This window comes from Dama dama, chromosome 11, assembly GCF_033118175.1.
Source record: "Dama dama isolate Ldn47 chromosome 11, ASM3311817v1, whole genome shotgun sequence".
Classification (NCBI taxonomy): Eukaryota; Metazoa; Chordata; class Mammalia; order Artiodactyla; family Cervidae; genus Dama; species Dama dama.
The window spans coordinates 75,883,366-75,902,071 of record NC_083691.1 but is presented as its reverse complement, the minus strand read 5'-3'; the positions used below and the strand labels follow the sequence as shown (position 1 = coordinate 75,902,071).

At 35.8% G+C, this 18,706-nt stretch overlaps 1 protein-coding gene across 3 annotated transcripts in view; it reads right to left on the bottom strand.

Moving 5' to 3' along the window:
* SRBD1 (S1 RNA binding domain 1) overlaps positions 1-18,706 on the bottom strand; it is a 227,035-nt gene that overhangs the window by 175,840 nt on the left and 32,489 nt on the right. For all 3 annotated transcript variants that reach the window (XM_061155487.1, XM_061155488.1, XM_061155489.1), the window contains exons 8-9: positions 15,935-16,031; positions 14,496-14,631 (exon numbers count right to left, since the gene is read on the bottom strand). In XM_061155487.1, coding sequence (XP_061011470.1) covers positions 14,496-14,631; positions 15,935-16,031 — 233 coding nt within the window. The remainder of the gene's footprint in view (positions 1-14,495; positions 14,632-15,934; positions 16,032-18,706) is intronic.

Here is an 18,706-nt window from a genome sequence, read left to right as displayed (position 1 = left end):
ATAAAAATAGAAATAAAGTACACAATAAATAGAAATAATAGAAACAAAGCGCACTGTAAATGTAAAGCTCTTAAATCACCCTGAAACCATCCACCCCACATGCTACCCCACTCCCACACCCCAGGCCTGTGGAAAAATTATCTTCCACAAAACTGGTCCCTGGTGCCAGAAAGGTTGTGGACTCTTAACTAGGCTTAGAAGGATACACTTCCATTATTTGTTAAAAGACATCACTAAGATAAACACAAATATGCAAAACTCTAAGTGGAATATTTAACAAATACTAATCATTACCATTTATTGAGCACTTATTAATTGTCAGGTCCATCTAAGCACTAAATATGTTACCTCATTTATCTTCAAAGCCACCAGCAATGCATGTGCTATCATCTTACTTTTATATGATAATTCTTCTAAGACTAACTTGTCCCAAATCAAAAAGCTAGCAAGTAGCAAAGGAGGAATTTAAATTCAGATCAAGCTGTCTCTGATCTAAATTAGTACATTAGAAGAATAATTATTTTAAAACGCATTAAAAACACTCCTCAAAAAAGAGCAAACAAAGCAAACCTAAAGCAAGCAGAAGGAAGAAAATAATAAACAATGGAAGGGAACTAAATAAAATACAGAATAGAAAACAACAAAAAATATCAACAAAACCAGAAGCTAGGTCTTGGAAAATATCACCAAAATCAACAAGCCTTTCACTAGATGACCAAGGAAAAGGAGGAGACATTCCAATTATCAAAACCAGGAATGAAAGGAACCAATAATATGAATATTATAGAAATAAAAATAAAAGGGATCCTAAGAGAATACTATGAACAAACTATGCCAAATTAGGTCACTCAACAGAACAAATTCCTAAAAAGACATCAACTTCCAAAACAGAACAAAAAAGAAACAGAAAATTCAAAATGATCCCTAACAAGCAGAGATAGAATAATTTTAAATTTTCCCACAAGGAAAAACCCAGGCTCATATGGCTACACTGCTGAATTCCACTAAACATTTAAACAAGAATCAATACCAATTCATCACAAACTCCTCAAAGAATACAATAGGAACAAAAAAACCTTCCTGATTCTGTTTACCCTAATACCAAAACCAGACAAGAACACTGCAAGAAAAATGTAAAGACTGCTACTTCTTATGAATATAGATGCAAACATTCTCAATAAAATACTAGTAAACCAAACTCATAAACATATTTAAAAGATTATACATGAGGCTCAAAAGGAATTAATTCCAGGAATGAAAGGTTGGTTTAACATCCAAAAAGCAGCTAACATAATAAATACATCATTAACAATAGAATAAAAAACAAAAATCACACGGTCATGTCAATAAATGCAGAAATAATATTTGAAAAAATCCCAGTAGTTGTTCATGATAAAAAATACTCAATAAACTAGGAACAGAAAGCAAACTCTTCAGCATGATAAAAGGTACATACAAAAACTCCACAGGTAACATAATATTTAATAGTAAAAGACTGGATGTTTTCTCTCTTTGATTACAAGGGTGTCTCCTCTAGCACTTCTAGTCAACACTGTATTAAAGGTTCTATCCTGGAAAATTACGCAAGAAATAAAAGGCCTGTAGATTGAAGAGAAAGAAGTAAAACTATCTCTATTTGCAGATAATATGATCTTGCTTACACTAAATCCTAAGAAATTCACTATAAAACTATTTGAACTAATACAGTTCAGCGTGGTTGCAGGACAATCAATTTCTACACACTATCAATAAACATTATGAAAATAATTTTTAAAAATTCTATTTACCATACCACCAGCAAGAATAAAATACTTAGGAATAAATTTAGCAAAATAAGTTCAAAACTTATACTCTTGAAAACTATAAACATTTTTTTTAATTGAACCTAAACAAATGGAAAGACATCCCAAGTCCATGGATCAAAAGGCTTAATATTGCTAAATGGCAATAATCCCCAAATTAATTCATAAATTCAATATAATCCCTACCAAATCCCAGTTGGTTTTGTTGCAGAAATTGAACAACTAATTCCAAGATTCAAATAGAAATTAAAGGGACCCAGCATAACCAAGTCAATCTTGTTTAAAAAAGAACAAACCTGGAGGACTGTCACTTCTCAATTACAAACTACAGTAAACAACAGTGTGGCATTAAAGATAAACATACAGATCAAGAGAATAGAACTGACAGTCTATAAATAAACCTATACATCTACCATCAAGTGAATGTCAACAAGGGTACTAAGACAATTTAATGGGGAAAATAGCCTTTTCAATAAGTGACACTGGGACATAAGTATGAAGTTGGATTGTTTCCACACAACATACACAAAAATTAGCTCAAAATTGATCACACCACTTGATATAAAACACTTAGAAGAAAATACATAGTCTTAAGTTACATAAAGCCTTAGGTAAAACACCACAAGCATAATCAACATAAGAAAAAAATATACAGATTCAACTCCAACAAGATTATACTCTTTACACCTCAAAGAATATCATCAAGAAAGTAAAAAGAAAGCCCTTAGCAAAAAAATTTTTTAAAGTTTTGCAAATCATACATCATACAAAGGACTTATACCTAGAACATACAATTCATAACTCAACAGTAAAAAGACACAACCTAACTAAAAATATTCAAAAGGGCCACAGACATATTTTTTCAAAGATAATATAGAAATGTTCAATGAGTACATAGAAAGATGCTCAACATCAGTTTTTACTAGAGAAATGCAAATCAAAACCATAATGAGATATGACTTCATAATAAGATGGCCACAATAAAAAAGAGAGTAAATACGGATTAGGATATAAAGAAACAGAATCCTCATAAAGTGTTGATGGAAAGGTAAAATAGGGTGGCCACTTTGGACAACAGTATGGCAGTTCTTCAAAAGGTTAAAGAGAATTGCTATGTAATTCAGTAATTTCACTGCTACATAAAAAAGGAAAAGTATGTATCTTTTTGAAACTTTATATAAATTTTAAAACTATTTTCAAGTAAAATGTTAAATACAGAACAAATTGTCAAAGTTTAAAAAACTATAGACACTTTAAAAACACTTTAAATATATTTGAGATATTTCTAAGGTAAACATTGGCAGAAATAATCACTTAAAAATAAGCTTTTAATGCAAAATAAACTTTATTTGGGGCTGGACAAAACCTTCAATGTCTGCCAGCTCTCTAAAATACTGAAAGGAACACTCAACAGTAAATAAAAGTTCTTCATCCAAGGATTTATAGGCAATAAATTTATTCATGCAGAATACAATAATAGAGTAGAAGAATCTTTATTTATAAAAATATACTACAAGGCCATTCTCACCTTCTGAGATGGCCCACACTCTGTCTGGGGAGTGTGTTTCTCTCTAAATAAATCCATTTTTATCTTAAAGAAAAAAAATAAACTATTATATCAAAATATATTATTGTGGGTGCTTTTTTATTTAACAATTCCTATAAAGCATCACTACGAACAAAGCTAGTAGAGGTGATCAAATTCTAGTTGAGCTATTTCTAATCCTAAAAGATGATGCTGTGAAGGTGCTGCACTCAATATGTCAGCAAATCCAGAAAATTCAGCAGTAGCCACAGGACTGGAAAAGGTTGGTTTTCATTTGAATCCCAAAGAAAGTAAATGCCAAGGAATGTTCTAACTACTGCACAAGCATACTCATCTCACATGCTAGCAAAGTAATGCTCAATATTCTCCAAGCCAGGCTTCAACAGTACGTGAACTGTGAACTTTCAGATTTTCAAGTTGGATTTTGAAAATGCAGAGGAACCAGAGATCAAATTGCCAATATCTGATGGATCATAGAAAAAACAAGAAGCTCCAGAAAAACATCTAAGTCTGCTTTATTGACTATGCCAAAGCATTTAACTGTGTGGATCACAAAAAACTGTGGAAAATTCTTAAGGAGATGGGAATACCAGACCACCTGACCTGCCTCTTGAGAAGTCTGTATGCAGGTCAAAAAGCAACAGTTAGAACTGGACATGGAACAGACTGGTTCCAAATAGGGAAAGGAGTACATCAAGGCTGTATCTTGTCACCCTGCTTATTTAACTTATATGCAGAGTACTTCATGAGAAATGCCAGGCTGGACGAAGCACAAGTTGGAATCAAGACTGCCGGGAGAAATATCAATAACCTCAGATACACAGATGACCCTACCCTTATGACAGAAAGTGAAGAAGAACTAAAGAGCCTCTTGATGAAAGTGAAAGAGGAGAGTGAAAAAGTTGCCTTAAAACTCAACATTCAGAAAACTAAGATCCTGGCATCTGGTCCCATCACTTCATGGCAAATAGATGGAGAAACAATGCAAACAGTGACAGACTTTATTTTTTGGGCTCCAAAATCACTGCAGATGGTGACTGCAGCTATGAAATTAAAAGATGCTTGCTCCTTGGAAGAAAAGCTATGACCATCCTAGACAGCATATTAAAAAGCAGAACTCAAAATGGATTAAAGACATAAATGTAAGACCAGAAACTATTAAACTCTTAGAAGAGAACATAGGCAGAACACTCAATGACATAAATCAAAGCAAGATCTTCTGTGACTCACCTCCTAGAATAATGGAAATAAAAACAAAAACAAACAAGTGGGACCTAATTAAATTTGAAAGCTTTTGCACAACAAAGTAAAGTACAAACAAGGTGAAGACAGCCCTCAGAATGGAGAAAATAATACCAAGGGAAACAACTGATAAAGAATTAATTTCCAAAACACAGAAGCAGCTTATACAATTCAATACCAAAAAAACAAACCACCCAATCAAAAAAAGTGGGAAATGGACCTGAAGAGACATTCCTCCAAAGAAGACATACAGATGGCTAACAAGCACATGAAAAGATGCTCAACATCACTCACTATCAGATAAATGCAAATCAAAACTACAATGAGATACCACCTCACACCAGTCAGAATGGCCATCATCAAAAACTCTACAAACAATAAATGATGAAGAGGGTGTGGAGAAAAGGGAACACTCTTGCACTGCTGGTATGAATGTAAACTGATGCAGCCACTATGGAAGATGGTGTGGAGACTCCTTAAAAAGCTGGGAATAAAACCACCATATAAGCCAGCAATCCCACTTCTAGGCATATACCCTGAGGAAATAGAAACTGAAAAAGATACACATGCCCCAGTGTTCATTGCAGCTCTATTTACAATAGCTAGAACATGGAAGCAACCTAGATGTCCATCGACAGAAAATGGATAAAGAAGCTGTGGTACATATATACAATGGAATACTACTCAGCCATAAAAAGGAACACATTTGAATCTGTTCTAATGAGGTGGACAAAACTAGAGCCCATTATACAGAGTGAAGTAAGTTAGAAAGAGAAGTATAAATATCATATACTGACACATATATATGGAACCTGAAGAGATGGCACTGATGAATTTATTTTCAGGGTGGCAATGGAGAACAGACCTACGGACAAGGTGGGAGGAGGGGAGGGAGAAGGGGAGATGGATGGAGAGAGTAACACAGAAATTTACAATACCATGTGTAAAACAGATAGCCGATGGGAATTTTCTGTAAGACCCAGGAAACTAACAGGGGCTCTGTGACAGGCTGAAGGGTGGGGCGGGAAGGGAGATAGGAGGGAGGTTTGCAACGACAACTAACTCAGAATGTCACATGTGCTACGCATACTAGTTAAAATTCAGAAACCAAAATGTTTTCAATCATTGAAAACAGAGGTATTATTCATATTTATTCTTAATAGAATAAAACTATTTATTTTTTCCAAAGTTGCAATAAAATTAAACCAAATAAAAGGAGACAACGTGTAACAGCACAATCATTTCTGCAAAGGAATTTTAGTAGTTTAGTAACTGGTTTTGCTAAGAATTCTTTTTCATTAGGCTCTATCAGTAGACAGCAAGTAGGTAAGTAAAATTTAATTCTAACAACTTTTCCAATTATCAGAAGTATGCACTTTACCCCATACGATACAGTGTACACAAAAGTAAAACAGACAACTTAGATGTAACAGTGAAACACTTCAAAAGCTCAACAGCAGGGACCATGTCACCTACATACCCTAAGAAGGAACAAATGCACAGTAAGTGTTCAAGAATATTTGTAGCATAACTGAAGATTCTCTGTTGTTACACACACACAAAATAAGAATAAACATTTTCACAAAAATACCACCGTAAGTTTTCAAAAATTTTAGTGATGATAATCAGACATCATTATGAAAAGTAACACATTCTAGTCTTTTTCATTATCTTGTCCTTATAATAGTAAAATTCAGAAAGGAGGACAAAATAAATTTTTTAAATGATTTCTTGAGGAATTCCAGGTTTAAAGAACATTGGCAGTGTCCTGATTCCAAATCTCCCTCATCCTTCTATAAACCAATAAAGTAAAGGAATGAACAACACAGGACCTACATCTTCAGCACTTCTAGAAAACAGAAAATTAGACTGACATCTGATTTCCAAAAACAAGCAAATAAAAACATGCAAAGCAAGACAACAGAGCAACATATTTGACAAACATAAGGAAAGGAAATGCAAGCAAAAAAAATTATACTGAACCAAGCTGTCCTTCAAGTATCAAGGACAAAGGAAACAATTGTGACTGTGTCATAAAGTCAGAGAATACAGGTGAATCTCAGAGACACTGCGGATTCAGTTTCAGACTACTAAAATAAAGCAACTATCACAATAAAGCAGGTCATATTTTTTGGTTACCCAGTGCCTATAAAAGTTATATTATACTATATTAGTTATATATTAGTCCAGGTATACAATAACAATATGTCTTTAAAAAAAAAGAAAACAATGTACATACCTTAATTTAAAAGTGGCTATCATCAAAAAGAACACAAATAACAAATGTTGGCGAGGATATGGAAAAGGGAACCCTTTTCCCAGTTGCTGGGAACGTAAATTGGTGCAGCCACTGGGGAAAACAGTATGGAAGTTCCTCAAAAAACTAAAAGTAGAACTGTCATATGACCCAGCAATTCCACTCCTGAGTGTATATCCAAAACAAAAACACTTACTGAGAAAGATACATGCACCGCAATGTTCAAAGCCGTATTATTTACAATTGCCAAGATATGGAAGCAATTTAAGTGTCCTTCAACAGAAGAACAGATAAAGAAGATGTGGTATATATCGACACACACAGACACACACACACACAGCCATAAAAAAGAACAAAATTTTTGTCATATGCAACAACATGGATGAACAGGGAGGGTATTATGCTAAGTGAAATAAGCCAGATAGAGAAGAAAAGTATTATATATCACTTATATGTGGAATATAAAAATACAACAAATTACAGAATACAGCAAAAAAAAAAAAGATTCGCAGATACAGAGAACAAACTAGTGTACCAGTGGGGTGAGGGAATGGAGGAGAGAAAAAGATAGGGGAAGGGGATTAAGAGGTACAAACTAGGGACTTCACTGGTGGTCTAGGAGTTAAGAATTCACCTGCCAGAGCAGGGGACATGGGTTCAACTCCTGGTCCAGGAGGATCCCACACTACATGGAGCAACTAAGTCTGTGTGCACAACTACTGAGCTAGGGCTCTAGAGCCCCTCCTCCACAACAAGAGAAGTCACCACAGTGAGAAGTCCTCACACCGCAACGAAGAGCAGCTCCCGCTCTCTACAACTAGAGAAAGCCTACATGCCACAACAGAGACCCAGGGCAGTCAAAAAATGAAATAAAAATAAATAGACAAAATTTTTTTTAAAAAGGGTTGCAAGCTACTATGTATAAAATAAGCTACAAGGATATACTGTACAACAGGGAATATAGCCAATATTTTATAATGACTATAAATGGAGCATAAACCTTTAAAATTTGTGAATTAATCTATGTAACCTGCAATTTACATAAAATTGTACAACTATACTTCAATAAATATAAAAAATTTTTTTAAATACTTCATTGCTAAATAATATTAATTATCATCTGAACCTTCAGCAAGTCATAATCTTTTTGTTAGTGGAAGGTCTTGCCTCAGTGTTGATGGCTGCTGAATGATCTGGGTGGTGGCTGCAGAAGACTGGGGTGGCTATGACAATTTCTTAAAATAAGACAATGATTAAGTTTGCCACATTAATTAACCTTTCAGGAGCAATTTCTCTGTAACAGGCAAATGCTGACAGCCTTTTGCCCACAGGAGAACCTGGAATCAATCCCCTCAAAACCTGACACTGCTTTATCAACAAAGCTGATGTAACATTCTATTAATAAATCATTTGTTGCCATCTGAACAATCTTTCCAACATCTGCACTACGAGCAGATTCCATCTCACAGAAGCATCTTTCTTTGCTTATCCATAAAAAGTAACTCCTCGTCCATTAGTCAAGTCACGAGATGATAACAATTCTTTCACATCTTTAGGCTCTACTTCTAATTCTAGTTTTCTTGCTATTTCTATCATAGCTGCAGTTATTTCCGTCACTGAAGTCTTGAACCCTTAAAAGTCGCCCATAGACTGAAATCAACTTCTTCCAAATTCCTATTAACATTGATACCATATCTCTTCCCATGAATCACAAATGGTCTTGATGGCATCTAGAATGGTGAATCCTTTCTTCTTATTCAGTCGCTCAGTTGTGTCCAACTCTTTGAGACCCCATGGACTGCAGCACTCCAGGCTTCCCTGTCCTTCACGACCTCCTGGAGCTTACTCAAACTCATGTCCATCAAGTCGGTGATGCCATCCAACCATCTCATCCTCTGTTGCCCCCTTCTCCTCCTGCCTTCTATCTTTCCCAGCATCAGGGTCTTTCCCAGCTCTTCACATCAGGTGGCCAAAGTATTACTGGAGCTTCAGCTTCAGCATCAGTCCTTGCAATAAATATTCAGGGTTGATTTCCTTAGGATTGATTGGTTTGATCTCCTTGCAGTCCAAGGGACTCTCAAGAGTCTTCTCCGACATCACAATACGAAAGTATCTATTCTTCAGTGCTCAGCCTTCTTTATGGTCCAACTCTCACATCCATACATGACTACTGGAAAAACCATAGCTTTGATTAGATGGACCTTTGTCTGCAAAGTGATGTCTCTGCTTTTTAATATGCTATCTAGGTTTGTCATAGCTTTTCTTCTAAGGACCAAGCGTCTTCTAATTTCATGGCTCCAGTCACTGTCTGCAGTGATTTTGGAGCCCCCCAAAATAAAGTCTGTCACTGTTTCCATTGTTTTCCCATCTATTTGCCATGAAGTGATGAGACCAGATGCCATGATCATCATTTTTTTTAATCTTTTCTAGAGGCTTTCAATTTACTTTGCCCAAATCCAGAGGAGTCATTTTCTATAGCACCTATAGTCTTATGAAATGCATTTCATAAATAACAAGACTAGATAGTCAAAATTACTCCTTACAGAGTGGAAGCTGCTTTAGCAGGCATAAAAACAACATTAATCTCATTGAATATCTCCATCAGAGCTCTTGGGTGACCAGGTGCACTGTGAATGAGCAATAGTATTTTGAAAGGCATTTTTATTCCTGAGCAGTAGATCTCAACTGTAGGCTTAAAGTATTCAGCAAACCATGTTGTAAACAGATGTGCTGTTATCCTGGCTTTCTTTGTTGTTCCATTTATAGAGCATTGGTAAATGAGCATTGGCTTCAATTTCAAGTCACCAGCTGCATTAGTCCCTAACAAGAGAGACCGTATCCTTTGAAGCCAGGCATTTTTTCCTCTCTAGCTATGAAAGTCCTAGATGGCATCTTCCTCAAGTATAAGGCTGTTTTTTGTCTATAATGAAAATCTGTTGCTTATTGTAGCTACCTTCATTAACCATCTTAGTTAGATCTTCTGAATAACTTGCTGCAGCTTCTACATTAGCATGTGCTGTTTCACCTTTTTTTTTTTTCCCTTTTTTTTTCTTTTTTGTTGAGCTGAACAGCACACAACGTCTTATTTCACCAACCTGGAACTGAATCTGTGCCCCTGCAGTGGAAGTATGGAGTCCTAACCACTGCACCACCAGGAAAGTCCCCACCTTGCACTTTTAGGTTATGAAGATTGCTTCTTTCCTTAAACCTCATGAACCAACCTCTGCTAGTTTCAAACTTTTCTTCTGCAGCCTCCTCAACTTTCAGCCTTCACAGAGTTAAAGATAGTTTGGCCCATGCTCTGGATTAGGCTTTGACTTAAGGAAGTGTTACTGCTGCTTTGATCTTCTATCTAGACCACTGAAAATTTCTCAATATCATCAAAAGGCTGCTTTACTTGCTTATCATTCTTGTGTTCCCTAGAGTAGCAGTTTCAGTTTCCTTCAAGACTGTATCCTTTGCATTCACAACTTGGCTGCCTATTTGGCACAAGAGGCTATACAGTGGCCTATCTCAGCTTTTGACTTGTTTTTCTCACTAAACTTAATCATTTCTAGTTTCTGATTTAAAGTGAGAGATGCGCAACTCTTCCTTTCATTTGAACACTTAGGGGCCACTGTAGGATAATTAAATGGCCTAATGTCAATATTATTGTATCTCAGGAAATAGTGAGGTCCAAGGAGGAGACAGACAGGGGGACAGCTGATTGGTGAAGCAGTCAGAACACACATAGTACTTATTAATTCAGCTTGCTGTCTTATACAGGTGTGGTTATGGCACCCCAAAACAATTACAATAGTAACATCCAAGATCACTGATCACATATCACTATAACAAACAATGAAAAATTTTGAAATATTGTGAGAATTATCAAAATGCGACATAAGAGACATAAAGTCAGCAAGTGTTGGAAACTGGTGCCAACAGACTTGTATGACACACAGTCGTCACAAACCTTCAATCTGTAAACCAGGCAGTATTTGCAAAGCATAATAAAGCAAAGCTCTATGGAATAAGGCATGCCTGTACTATATACATAAAATCTTGAGAAAACATTAATATAAGAGCAGAGGCCAGCAAACTACGGCCCATGCACCAAACCCAATCCAACATCTGTTTTTACATACAGAATTTTTTAAAAACATAACCATGCTCATTCACTTATGTATTATCTATGACTGCTTTCATGCTATAATGGCAGTAGTGTATTTGCAGGAAGAGCCATCTAGCTCACCAAGTCTAAAATATTTTCTCTATGGTCATTTACAGAAAAGTTCTGCCAACTCCATACTAGACTAGAGAATAAGCTTCAATCAGCTAAAGGAAGACTAGAAATTTTTAGCAAAAGAACTAAGGGCAAGCATTTCATATAATTGAAAAGTTAAGATTAAAACAAGGATGGAATCAATTTTCATTAAGAAATATAAGTTGCAATCCTGACGTCAAAGTAGACTTCAAACTAAAAAAAATTAAACAAGGTAACACTTTATAAGACTAACATGCTGGTTTTAGAACAGAACAAGGGAATACATGCTGTTAAATGTGATATCACCAAAGTGCTAGAGGAGGAAATTCTAAAATCCAAACCTCTACAGAAGTTAACAAGCTGGCATAAACTGTCAGATTCAATTTTTTCATAACTCTGAAATCCAATCAAAAACTTACAACAATCAGAGGAACACAAAAAGAAGAAAACTTACAACAAATAGAGGAACACTAAAAGAAGAAAGAAGCCACAGAATTTTGGTAAAACAGCACTTTTAATGTACCCACTCACCACCCTCCACTCTCCAGTACAACAGTGGTGGTACAGATAACAGCTGTACCTTATTCTCAAAATGGACCTTATAAGATGGACCTTACTCTCAAAAATTTGTGATTATGTGTTTCATCTGCTTCATGCTTCCTGAGGGTTTGGTTCAAGGACTTGCCTTTGTTTTGCCTGTCTCAGAGCTTCCCCAGGACAGATGTCATTTCCTGGGTGGTATCTGTCCAAAGTATTTAAAGGCAATGTGTTAGCTGCAGTCTCAAAGGTAAAGGGACGCTTGGGGATAAGGGATTATAATTAGAGCAACATCAGACAGACCAGAAAACTGGGAAAGGAAGAAGCCAGTAAATGAGACACTTGAGGGAAAGGGGCTTTTTAAAATTTCTGCATATTTTAGGGAATCTTAGAGGTCATGTGTCTTGTCTAGTATTCAGGACTAGACAAGACACTTGCTCTGAGAAGACCTTAAGCTTTCACTTCTGTCTGACCTTTGAGTTCCATGCAAAGAGGAAGTGAAGGCTAAGGTAGAGCTGTAAACACACTCACTAAATGTTGATGAATGTCCCAACGAAGAGCAAATATGCAGGACTGGGAGAGTGTTATTTGTTTTGGCTCCAGGAATTAAGGAAATCTCTGTCAAGTAACCAGATGTCAACTAAGCTAATGGACCAGAGACTTCAGTGTATTCATGATAGAGAATACAGACTACAGAAACAATTTAGAAGTCCCTAACAAACCACAAAATAATAACAGCAATAACAACAAATGCTGGTGAGGAGGAGAACCTAATTTTCAGTGTTGACAACTTATTCAAACTGGCACGTTTTAACAACAAATTACAAGGCAGGCAAACGTTCACAGTAAAAAAGAAACTAATAGAAACTGCCTCTGAGGAAGCTCAGACCTTGGCATTAATAGACACACTTTAAACTGTCTAGTCAAGGCTGTGGTTTTTCCAGTAGTCATGAATGGATGTGAGAGCTGGACTATAAAGAAAGCTGAGCACCGAAGAATTGATGCTTCTGAACTGTGGTGTTGGAGAAGACTTTTGAAAGTTCCTTGGGCTGCAAGGAGATCCAACCAGTCCATCCTAAAGGAGATCAGTCCTGAGTGTTCATTGGAAGGACTGATGTTGAAGCTGCAACTCCAATACTTTGGCCACCTGATGCAAAGAACTGATTCATTTGAAAAGATCCTGATGCTGGGAAAGATTGAAGACAGGAGGAGAAGGGGATGACAGAGGATGAGATGGTTGGATGGCATCACTGACTTGAAGGACATGAATTTGGGTAAACTCCAGGAGTTGGTGATGGACAGGGAGGCCTGGAGTGCTGTAGTCCATGGGGTCACAGAGAGTTGGACATGACTGAGCAACTGAACTGAACAGAAACTGTTATAAATATGCTCAGTTAAAGGAAATCATAAACAGAGACCTAAAAGAAACCATAAGAATGTTGTCCCAACAAATACAGAATATCAACAGAATTGGTAATCATAAAAAAGAACCAGAGAAATTCCTGAGCAAAGAAGTACAATCACCGAAACGAAAAATTTACTTAAGGGTTTCAATAGTCAATTTGAACAAGGAGAAGAATCAACTTGAAGATATGTCAATTGAGATTATAGTCTGAGAAGAAAGAAAAGAAATGAACAGAGCCTAAGAGACTCGTGGGATACTCTAAAGCATGCCAACACACATTTAACAGGAAACTCAGGAGAGAAAAGTGCTCAAAGAATATCTGAAAAACTAATGGCCATAATTTTTCCAATTTTGATGAAAAACATCTATCTACACAACCAAAAATCACAACAAACTCCAAGAAGAATAAACTTGGAGATCCACAGCAAGACAAATTATAATAAAATTGTCAAAAGAGAATCTTGAATGAAGAAAGGTAATTCATCATGTGCAAACGCTTAGTAAGATTACCAGCTGATTTCTCATCAAAACGATGTATGTCAAAAGATAGTGGGATGACATACTCAAAGTGCTGAAAGAAGAAACTAGCAACCAAGAATTCTACTCTCACAAAAGCTGTTTTGCAAGATAAAAAAACAAAAAACCTGGAGATCGGTTGCACAATAATGTCAATATACTTAATATTACTAAACTGTACCCTTAAAAACAGTTAAGATAGTAAAGCTTAAGTTGTATGCATTTTGTCACAACTAAAAATCAATTTTAAAAATAAGGAGACATTAAGATTTTCCAGATAAACAAAATCTGAGGAGGTTGACCCACCCTACATGAAACATAACAGGAAATCCTCCCGGCCGAAATAAAATCTAGATAGTAACTCGAAAGCATACAAAGAAGTAGAGAACACTGGTAAAGGCAGCTACACAGGTAAATGTATTTTATTTTTCTTCCTATAAGTTATAGCAACATTCCACACATAGATATATAACCTATAACTACAATTAGGATAAGAATTAGTAAAATGAAAAATGAGATTAAAAGAAAGATATAATGACTATAATTTATATAACTAGGTGAGATTTCGCATACTTTATTCTAAATCAGTTATCTCTAATTTGTATTTCAAATAGAAAAGATCCAGAATTGAGCTCATATCCAGATCAAATCTTTTCCTGGGAAGGAAAGTCTAATAAGAAAGATCACCTGCCAGAGAGCCAAGATACCTAGTGTTACACTGTTAGCTCTGCTAATAATTCTCAGTATCATTTACTAACTTCTGTGGATCTTCAGATTTCCATTTGTGAAATGCAGAGGATATAAGAAAATTATAAAAATTTATATGAAGGAAAAAAGAAAATAGTTGATTGAAGAGTCTTTAATTTCTTAGTAAAAAAAGTAATAAATCTGAAGAATTATCATTATTACTACTATCAGCATGAATAAGCAGTTTCCTTATTTACCTGATGATGTTGGATGTTTCTTATATTGCATGAGAAGTTTTGATAGAGCTGAAACTTATCAACATCTTTTTCATTTACTTTTTTTGAGGACACTTTTGCCAAAGATGACTGGATATGAATATATCTATCTTGGCACCTGTTCAGATACACAAGTATTCAACCACAAGTAGTTATTAACACGTATTTCAGTAAAGAAATACATTATACAGAAATAAGATCAGCAAAAAACTAAATGAGAATTACCAAATAAGATTTTTTTATATTATGCTCAACTATAAAAATGATATTGACCCATGAAAAAAGGACTCCTCACCTATTCATGCTAGCATCGGTCTAGCACAGCACAGATCTATTTATATATCAACCCAGTCCTCCTATAGATACTACCTGCAGTTATGCAAGAGACCAATAACTCTGGCCTAGATATCATCCTTTTCTAACCACTGAGTTACAGAGTCAGAACCAATTAAAAGCTAAAAACAGGGGAAATGATATGTCAGGACAGCTTCCAATGACAATTTATGAAATTGAACCAAATTTCAGCAGTATAGCTACTTATAAAAACACATTTAAAAACCTGGGCAATTCTTCTACTTCAACTCATTTCTGAGGGCCACTGAGAAAACAGAAAAATTTTCTCCCTTATATCAACCAAAAACCCTGATAAGCAACAGCAGTCAACTGGTTCATCTCCACCTTTGCCCTCCTATGCACAGCTCACACAGCTAGAGATGTGGAGAGAGAGGAAGAACAGACCTCTGCAAAAAAAAAAAAAGCCCTGTCTTTCAATATACAGAAGAAAAGGAACGCCAGAGTACCTAAAAATAGGGTTTTTAAATAATGTCTTTTTTTTAGGAGGCATAAAATCCATAAACACAAGTAGTGTCTAGGTCAAAAGGTTTCACTTTCTTATAAATTGGTGTGATACTATGGATACGCTGCTCTCTCCATCAGCTAAAATTAATTTTGAGGTCATCACATTTATCCATACCTGATATTAAACATTTTCAAGGTAATCCAACCACTGGTAAATACCAGAAATGAGATATTATAAAATGAAGTACATACATCACAATTTGCTTAAAAAGCAATGCCACCCACTCTAAATAGTTATGAATTGCTCTCTAGCATACACTGCATTATGTAGTGATTTTTAAACCATGTTCCTTCAGAGGCCTCTGCTGAGGTGCTTCAGAATAAGGAGGATGAACAGGCAGTGTTCCAGGCTCCATGCCCAGAATTCGATTAAAACAACTTTACTTTTATCTGTTTCATGTACTCAGGTTCTGTTGTTTGAACAAAGAGTTCTGCTACTAAAAATATTAAAAAATTGTTTAAGTCTGAAAGTAAAGTTTTAATGAGCACTGGAGTTAGCACTAACTGTGCGACCCTTAACAGCATGTGTCCACAGAGCAGAAAACTCTCCAAGAGTTACTCACAATTTCCGAATGAAGTCAAGTGTGTCTTTGTCTTTAGCAATCATGTCTGCTAAAATATGCTGTACTCCTGTTTCAATATCCTGGAGTGCCGAAAGCCCTTTAGGAGAAGGGTAAGAAGGAAAACAAAAGCAAGAACTAGAGATTGGTGTTTAAATCTATAATTAAATCACAATAAATTTATTCCAGTCAAAATAAAACCTTAAACTGACAAACTTAAGACAGAAAAGTATCACAGCAGTGACAAGCTTCCCTCAGCATTGAAAACAAGCCTCCAAAAACAGCAATACAGGGCCTTAACATACCATATAACCTAGGGGTAAAAAAATGCAAGTCTGGAGCCAGCTGCCTGGTCTAATCCTGGCTCCACCACCCACCAAATGTGTGCTGGGCAAGTTACTTGTCCTCTCTGTGCCTCAGATTCCTATAGAAATGGTAATAATAGTATCTACTTCATGAACTATTTACAAATATTAAGTGCTGTTATAGGAAATACATATTAATAGTCATATCCCAAGGTATACTACCTCATTCCAGTTATAAAAATTCTCCTTTACAAGGAATTTTATTAATATTCCAATTTTGTTTATGAGGCATTTATTCACATTTTCAATGACCTATTTGAAATACATCTCAAATCTCAAATAAGCACAAAACAAGAGTCATTACGTGGTTGTTCATCTTTACAGCTGAACTGTCTACTAATGGTATGTGAAGTTCTCTCCAAGTGCTTTCAGGTTGCTAATTTACAGCAGTGTCTTGTATATTATGGTCCCTGCAATATCAGCTTCTATACTAAGAAATCATTTGCAATGCATTCCTTCATTTCTTTTGTCTTTATAGTTCTATTTCCATTAAAGCTTTTTCTTGCATTAAAGCTTCAATTACACAAGCACTGAGTATCATGTTTTTCTGAAGCACAGAATTAATGAGTAACAGGCGCAAAAAACAAAGAGCAGGACAGACTCACAGAATAATTAATAAAGAGGAAATGTCTTGTTGGGTTGCATTATGATAACTGATCTTAACTAATGATATAATTGCATTTATTTCAAGGAAATTTGGTAACTGAAATTAATAGGTATCCTGTTTACATTTTAAGAGAATTTCCCTACGAGGTAATTTTCAGGAACAATCTTTGATAGGTGGAAGACTGTATATATAAGAACGTTGAACAGCTATGGCACATAGTAAGCAGTCAGTAGATGTCTATTCTTATGTTAGCTTTCTCACTAGACCAGTCTTTTTCCTAGAAAACTACTCACTATGCACTTATTCCTGGAGTCCAAAAGTACCTCAGAGTATCATCACTAGAAGTTCAATGAGAGTACCAGGGTGAGAAGTCAGTAGTAAAGGGGAAAGCTACAATGAGAACAATTAATGAGAGAGAACAGAAAGAGAAGATTATAGACTTGGTGATTATAACAAAGAGCTTTTGAAAAGTTCACATCATTTGATGAAGATAACAATTTGTAAACCTTACGTATTTAATGAACCTCATATAATTAAAATTATTCAAAAGCTCTAGAACAATAGATTGTATAGTCTAGGGACCCTAAAATAAAATCATACTACATACTTGCTAAAAATATCGATTCTAGACTGTGGTATTTTATTGTTTTACAGAGCGTCCCAGATGATTCTGATAATCATTAAAGCTTAAAAAAAAAAAACCACTGCTGGGGAGGTGCATTGTACTACCTCAGCGCCAGTGCTTAACAGCAGGTGGAAACATTCAGTCATTCCAAAAGCTCATCCAAATTACAAATCCCCATCTCAGTCCAACTAGCGAGAGAGAACTGGAAGAGAGTCTTGTGTGTTTTGAAAAAGCACCCTGTCTCATCAGACAGAATTGTTCACTGGGGCTTAATACAGCCAAGGATAACAAGAGTTCAAAAAGTTTAGCACCTCAGTAAAATCAGGAGAAAATAATGTCCAGAGAACCAGAAAATCATATCCCTTGCCTTGCAGTGAAAGCTTTACAGCTACACACTCTTCAAACCTCCACAATTAAAAAACTGGACACTTCTCCTCAGCTTATCTGCACTAACACCATCTCACCTTACTTACAAAGGGGCAATTAGCTACTCCTCCTTGTATAGGGATATTCTGGATCTTCTAGGATGTAGTCCATTTGTAGCACAGCCTATCTTTCTGATTCAGACCAAATTCTTGTTGGTCTGTGGTAATTAAAAGTGCCTCCAAGGGGTGGGGGGAGGGGGGCACTGAAATATCTGGTTTCTTAAATACTTCTTTGAGGAATGATGGGAATAAGGAAAATACTTATTTAGAAAGACAGTAAGGAACAGAGAGTGATCATGAGAATGTATGTAGCATAAAGAAGAAAGAGACAGAAGGGAAAAACATTCCAAACAAACTTTGAAAAGCAATTCAAAGTTGTTTAGAATTGATTACAATACTACATTTGTGATCAGAGTGAAAGAAAAAGGGAGAAAAGCAAACAGAAGAGTTCTGGTATGTGTGCTAGATGGGTTCTGGTATGTGTAACTGTGCTAGGCCCTGGCCTACCCCATCATCAGAAGTATCACCTAGTGCTCATCATCAGAGACTACATGAGCATCACCCTGTAGGACAATTAAAAGATATAAGGTTATCAAACATACTGAATAGGAACTCAGGATGTGTGTGAACGAAGGAAAACTGTGTACCAGAGGAGGTGAAGAGTAAAAGGAAAGGAAACAGACCAGAAGATAAAAATAAAACAAACCATAAATCATTGTGCATCTAACATTTTCAAAGCACCAACATCTGTAA